Source organism: Mizuhopecten yessoensis, unplaced genomic scaffold, assembly GCF_002113885.1.
Source record: "Mizuhopecten yessoensis strain PY_sf001 unplaced genomic scaffold, ASM211388v2 scaffold11023, whole genome shotgun sequence".
Classification (NCBI taxonomy): domain Eukaryota; kingdom Metazoa; phylum Mollusca; class Bivalvia; order Pectinida; family Pectinidae; genus Mizuhopecten; species Mizuhopecten yessoensis.
Window position 1 is genome coordinate 47084 of NW_018408840.1, and position 7165 is coordinate 54248.

Sequence of the window (7165 nt, forward strand, 5' to 3'; positions counted from 1 at the left end):
GGGGGGGCATGAAATTTACAATTTAAGTTAAGCCCCTGATGATCTTTCTTTCCATGCAGAGAAAATGAGTGAAGTACCTCTGAGTCTGAAGAAGATTTTTGAAATATTGGTTAATTTTCCCTTTGGGGCCCCGCCCTGGCCCCAGGGGTTGGCGTAGGAATCCCAATTTTACAATTTTGTAGCCTCATCTACCAAGGATGATTCTGACCAAGTTTGAAAAAAATCCATCCACTGGTTCTTGAGAAGAAGTTGAAAATGTAAAAAGTTTACACACGAAGACAGAAAGCGATTAGAATAGGTCACTTGAGCAAAGCTCAGGTGACCTAAAAATATTCAAAACAATTTGTAAAACAATATATGAATTAATTTCCTAACAGATCCACAGGGAAAATGGCCTGCTTTACATCCCTCTGTCTGATCATAGCGAGCGACCAATAATAATGAGAGTCCTGGAGAATCAGGAAATAATTTCTTTTCTTCAGAATTGTCTTCTCCTTATAGGAAAACTCAAGAAACCTAACTACATGCATCATGCTGACCCTAGTACAATGTCTGGGTTCTTTTTTCATTCCGTTTCTTCTGACTTTCTACGATTTGTTTATATTTCCGTCTCTCTTGAATCACACCCTCCTTTATTACTGTTTACCTATTTCCTACTGTGTGAACCTTGGACATTATTTTACATCTTTAGTCTAGACATGTACATTGTAAGTAAAAAACTAATATATATGCAAGACCACACACTTGTGTTTTTCTAACGAATCAGAAAGCACTCATTTATTGCGCGGACGAATATATTCACGAGCGCGAAAAAATATGTACGGTATACCACACTGAAAAACCTCTAGTTACAGTTATAAGAACCTTTATCTGACCTTATTTATGTTTTTTTTAACTTTTGATAATAATTTATTCATTCAAATTTCATTCAACACAATTAAAGATTTTACACTGTTAGTCAAAACACAAGTTAGGGGTACAAAAAGACATACATGTATAACCAGATTTTTTACCCATGTATATATATATATAATAAAACAGATTATATTTACATACAAAATGTGATATACATGTTATCAGTCAGTCTATGCTACTTTTACATTTTGCCTAAATGGACTTAGGTTGTCACTGGTCTGTAAAACAATACGAAAAAACCTGGACGTTCTATTACATTTGTCCAAAAAGGACTTAATTATTTTGGATGGTCCATAAATTTTCAAGAAAAAATACAAATTTCGTTAATAAAACCAGCGACACTTCATGGCTGATTTTTTTTTAAACCTCCACAGATTTCTAGTTGGACGAATGTTTTTGTTCACTTTATACACATAATATTTGATTATACTACTATGACATTATGCTTGTTATGTAGCTTGGGGTTTATCTTATCCTGACCAGCTCAGAGAATGGATTATTTCTAAACAAGATGATAAGGTCTAATGGTGTTCTGTTGTTTGAGGCCCGTGGCAAACAAATAGTAACCGGTGAAGACGTGACGATCCCCTAATATCTGATCCTATCCACATACGATCCCCTAATATCTGATCCTATCTACATCCTGTTCATATCTAGATAACTACACAGAACACATTTAGCACAGTTGTATTTGGTTCCAGGGACTCCACAGTTCTTGAATGATATTTTAGTGACTGTTACAAGATTGTAGGGGCCTTTAGGGACTGTTACAAGATTGTAGGGGCCTTTAGGGACTGTTACAATTTTAGGGGCCTTTAGGGACTGTTACAATTTTAGGGGCCTTTAGGGACTGCTACAATTTTAGGGGCCTTTAGGGACTGCTACAATTGTAGGGGCCTTTAGGGACTGTTACAATTGTAGGGGTCTTAAGGGATTGCTACAATTTTAGGGGCCTTTAGGGACTGCTACAATTTTAGGGGCCTTTAGGGACTAGCTGTTACAATTGTAGGGGCCTTTAGGGACTGCTACAATTGTAGGGGCCTTTAGGGACTGTTACAAGATTTTACGGGCTTTTAGTGACTGTTACAAGATTTTAGGGGCCTTTAGGGACTGTTACAAGATTTTAGGGGCCTTTAGGGACTGTTACAAGATTTTAGGGGCCTTTAGGGACTGCTACAATTTTAGGAGACTATTTCATAACAACTTTATTAATTCATAATACTAATAACATGGTATGGTATATATCCTCAATTACCAATCATGCTCAAACAGCTTAATTTTCTTGCAGTGCTTTTTTTCTTTAAAGAAAATTACTAGAACACTGACACTCTGGTCAGCAAGAGACCCGCCATGTGCTTGATCTGATCCCAAATGGTCTACATGCATTCTAATCAACAGTGACCTCGACGTTAGCAAGGTTTAAACCCCCTATTGAACATCTACATAGCGCAGTGTATCACTATCACAAATTTCAAAAAGATTATAATCTTTTTGATTCTGAGTTAATGGAAAAGAAGGTGTGGATGGAAATTTTGATTTTAACAAATGGGCACCAGAAACTACGATGTGAAGTCCAAACAGTGTCACAATTTCAGTTCCATGGCCCCCATGTCCTATTACCTGCCCCCACACACTTTTAGGATTTATACGGTATACCACACACTGTATAAAGAACTCACCCTTTCTCTCCTCCTCCTCAGCAATCTGTTTGTAGCTATGCCAGTCAATTTTCTCCAGTGGAGCGTCAGCTGGAGGCAGCTGTTGACAAAGGATTGACAGTAAATATTGATACATCACCATCAGCTTGTCGGGATTAATTATACCACAGAAATCATCAATTTTATTGACTCCACGGTGGTATTTTATATAGCAGGCCTAGGTATACACAGAATCTGTGGACTCTATCCTTACTCCTCCTTTTAAATAAGTGAAGCTAGGTTTTATACTATTATTACCAATGGATCAGTACAACATGTTTTCTTAACAATTTCAAATCAAACAAACATGCTGTATACAAAGAAAAGTGCTTTAATCCTAGAATTTCCTTTTTTCTTTTATATTTTTTTCTTTCAAAGTAAGTGTATTATGAAAGATCTTCAAAAAATCCTGATAGAATATATTATTTTTCAAACAAATTAACATAATTTTTTTTTTTTTAAACGAAACAGCTGAACCTCAAGGATCTATTTACACATTACACATATACAGCATGTAATAACTCAATCCTTCCAGCGTCTAATTTTGATATACATTACTGCTAAATTAACCTTTTCATTGATACACGTGAACTCGAAAGGAGAATATGACTATACACCGCTGTGACCAATACAATTTTCTACAAGAACTTGAATCTATATAGCATTTTGTTTACCTTTTTTAATTTTTCCCATTTTACAACCTTAAACCTTTTCTGTGTTGATGGCTGTAATGCATCTTATTTATAATATTTATTTGGAATTCTTGTAATTTTGAAATCTACTGTACTAGTGTATGTATTACATGGGTTTGTAATGTTTCCACCTACAATGAAAATAATGTGCCAATGTAGCCAAATACTGGTTGTCCTTCTTTTGGATTCTTACATAGAGTTAGGCTTATATAGTAATAAGTATTGAGTATTAGTAAAATTACATGAAACTGTAAAAGTCAAAATAAAATTTGATTCAGGAACCAAGAAAGACTTATTCTATAAAATCTGAGTACATTATGTATATTACATTGTATATCACATTGTATAACATTGTATCACATTGTATATCACATTGTATTACACATTGTATATCACATTGTATTACATTGTATATCACATTGTATTACATTGTATATTACATTGTATTACATTGTATATCACATTGTATATCACATTGTATTACATAGGGTTTTAGCAATACAAAAAAGTGGGGGCTAAAATCAGGCATAAACCACAAACTCTGACCCAAGCTTCAAATATTTTGAGGGGCAAAAGCCATTTTAGGAGGTCATAAGACCCCCATATATAGAGGCAACTGAAATGTGGATTACAGAGAACGAGTTAGATCAGTCTTCTGATATCCGTACATGTTGTTAGCTAGAGAAATTAGCCTTTAAGATTCAAATCACCTCATAAATTTATTATGAAATTAAAGTTTGTATTTGTCACATAACAATAAAATGTAAAGGAATTTTTGGCAAATGTGTGCAGTTTTTATTGCCACGTAACAATGATTGATGACTTTGTATCTATAATTATTCTTCCTCATGCCAAAACAAGTGATATTTATTGCAGGATGGAGATAATATGTAAAACTCTGACAAGGTAATAATGTGAAAAACCATGTTACATACAAACAATGTACACTGTAATTAATCATGAAACCCAAGGGATTAAAAGTCAGCACCTTTAAGAAAAATTACCACCATGCATGCATCAATATAATCCAACAAATTAGAATGTACATTTACTTTACAAACATTTTTATTCAACTTGTTTAGCCAATCTTATTTTTGAGATACCAGTGCACATCACTGGTGACTTTATGCAGGGACTGTGTCACTGTATTTTTCCAACAACAAACTGTGACAAGTGCCACTTGGTACCATATATCGTTATAAATTAAGAAACCAATGCCAACCGGATAAGTTTCATCACAATATCTGAAACAGTTTAAAAATTATGGTGAGCTATGTTTTACTGAAAATTAAGCACATATATTCCACCTTTGACTTTGAGGTGAAGGTCCCGGTGACATCTTCACAGCACACGCTGTTCATAATCTGTCCATCAAACTTCCCCATCAACATATCTTACAAAGAGTTATATGGCCAGGACAATTTTTGATTACTGTAAAAGCAGAAATTTTGCAGCATGAAATCTAGGGTTTTTCATGTAAATTAGTGCAAAAGTATCCACCTACAAATATTTATTTATAGACTGTTATTATTGTAGATAATTATATCGGAACCATTATTGCCAAAGAAAAAATGTCCAAATCCTTGATCAGTTTAAACTGTCACAGTGCAAACACCGTCAATGCATAGGGACTTCTACTTTTACAGTAAAACTGGAAGGGAACCGTGCGATATGAACCAAGTAGTAAAACAACATGTCTGCCATCACTGCAAGGGGAGACAACAATAACTCACCTCCTTTGGGACTTTAACCTTCTCCTCCTTATTTAATTTGAAACATAAACCAACATAATTAAAAAATTGAACAGTTTGCTGTGTACTGTATGTCCACAAATATTTAAGTAACATCTAAATCTAACAAAATAAAACTAGAGCATTTGTGATTGTGTGAAATTCCCAATTTGGATGCACATGGGACATTTCTCCTTTTCCAAAGGCTGAAATTTGGAATTTACAAATCAGGGATTCAGTAGATTGTAGATTGTATCAAGGATTTATTCAACTGAATCAGGGATGTAGTTAGTATGAACATGCACTTTCTCCTTAAAACAGGTAAAGGTCATACCCAAGATTTAAAAATGTGTCAGTATATATATATTCCTGTAATAATTTTCTTCAGCAGAGAAAAGCTATATTTTCCTGCCATAATATTCCTGAAGTGATAAGAACTCAGAGGAAAGCTAAGTTTTAAATGAGGAAGCTGTCTCACTCTTGCCATGATATATTGTACATAAACGGACCCTCCCTGAGAGTACAAACATGTACTTCAGTTATCTTAAACATTTAACATGTACACTTCCTAATGGCTACTCAATTTAGAGAAGCTACTCGCCTGATAGAAAATCTCCTACTTAATGGTGACGTTTAATTTTGAGCAGGTTGTGATTGAATTGCCTTTTTATTATGTTTACTTTTGGATTATCTATAAAATTGAAGGCTTCCATCTGCAAGATCAATGACAAATTCTCCGACAATAACGCATTGTATGTTACTGAAATAAAATAATCTGTTAAGGTGATCAGGTCAGACAACTTCAGTGCAGAAAGAACGTAGGCCTCGTCAAAAATGGAACGGTTAGTGACACTCTGTATTATGACGATGTACGTATACATAGAGGAAATATCTGAAGACTTGACATTAAAAGAAGTTAAAGGTCTCTTACTGTTACTAGTGCGGCCTACAATCTGACTATAAAATATCAAACCGCTTTTTTATTACTTTGATGAATTTTAAAGTCCGATGAGTCCACACATAGCATTTTATGTATTTCAGTTCTTCATCTATATATAAAGGCACTTAAATAAATACTCAAGTATTTTTCTTTCTTTTTCATTATGAAATTTACCCCAAAAATGATGACAAATTTTAACATCCTTATCAAAGGAAACAATTCACATTTCCAAACAAACAAATATTTAAACAGAAATAAAATGCAGCTTCAAATCATTTGTATATAGCAAGCCTGATATAATATTATGATCAGCAGGCTCTTTTTGACAGATATGCACGAAAAGGCAGATGTACTTCAAATTTACACATATATAGCAATTTATGAATAATAATTAATCTTTTTAAGTGGTTTACCTGAATTTTTAAAAAACACTTGTGTTTAAGTGGTAAACTATGGCAACACTTAAGAGTTTATACGAAAGTAATTGGGAACAATGAGCATTTATAAGTGATCTTGAGAGTAAATACATGTAAAGTTACTGGTATATGGTAGAGAGACGTTTATAGACGTGTTGACTGTATGACCTTGCTAGACTGTGGCATCATAAACCACTATTGATTTAAAGAAAGCAGAACTTTACATGTATATTCAATGTCTAACTGAAGATTCCCTAAAGAAGGCTGGTAGTGACAGCAAAATCTTAGATCCTGAGGTTTTTTTATAGGTCTGACATGTAGGAAGTTTATATTTATTCTAACAAGTTCAATTGACCAGAAGAATTTTTGAGACTTTTCTATAACACATAAACTTTAACAAGAGGCCCATGGGCCTTAACGGTCACCTGATATATTTATACAGAGAGTTGATTTTGTTTTTAACATGAACAGAAATATTATTCAAAATGACCAAAAATAATAAAACCACCTTATTCAATATCTAGCATACAGATTTCAGACTAAAAAGTATTTGAAACTAGCACCTCTGATTCTATAAACAAGGAAAATGAAGAAAAGCACACTGACTCCTTTGAGCCCCATCCTACAGACCTTGGGGGTAGGGCTGGCTCAAAATTTTCAAAGTATCAAACTGTCAACTCAAGGTTATAATTCCAATCAATTACAAGTTATTAACATGTAATATTCAAAGTATCATTTGCCATTATAAACCATAATAAATTTTGCCCCCCCCCCC

The 7165-nt window shown here is 33.9% G+C and overlaps 1 protein-coding gene across 1 annotated transcript in view; it reads right to left on the reverse strand.

Moving 5' to 3' along the window:
* The window catches only part of LOC110464696 (putative polypeptide N-acetylgalactosaminyltransferase 10), a 62762-nt gene that overhangs the window by 37161 nt on the left and 18436 nt on the right, over positions 1-7165 (reverse strand). The window contains exon 3 of the mRNA XM_021520047.1: positions 2595-2673. Coding sequence (XP_021375722.1) covers positions 2595-2673 — 79 coding nt within the window. The remainder of the gene's footprint in view (positions 1-2594; positions 2674-7165) is intronic.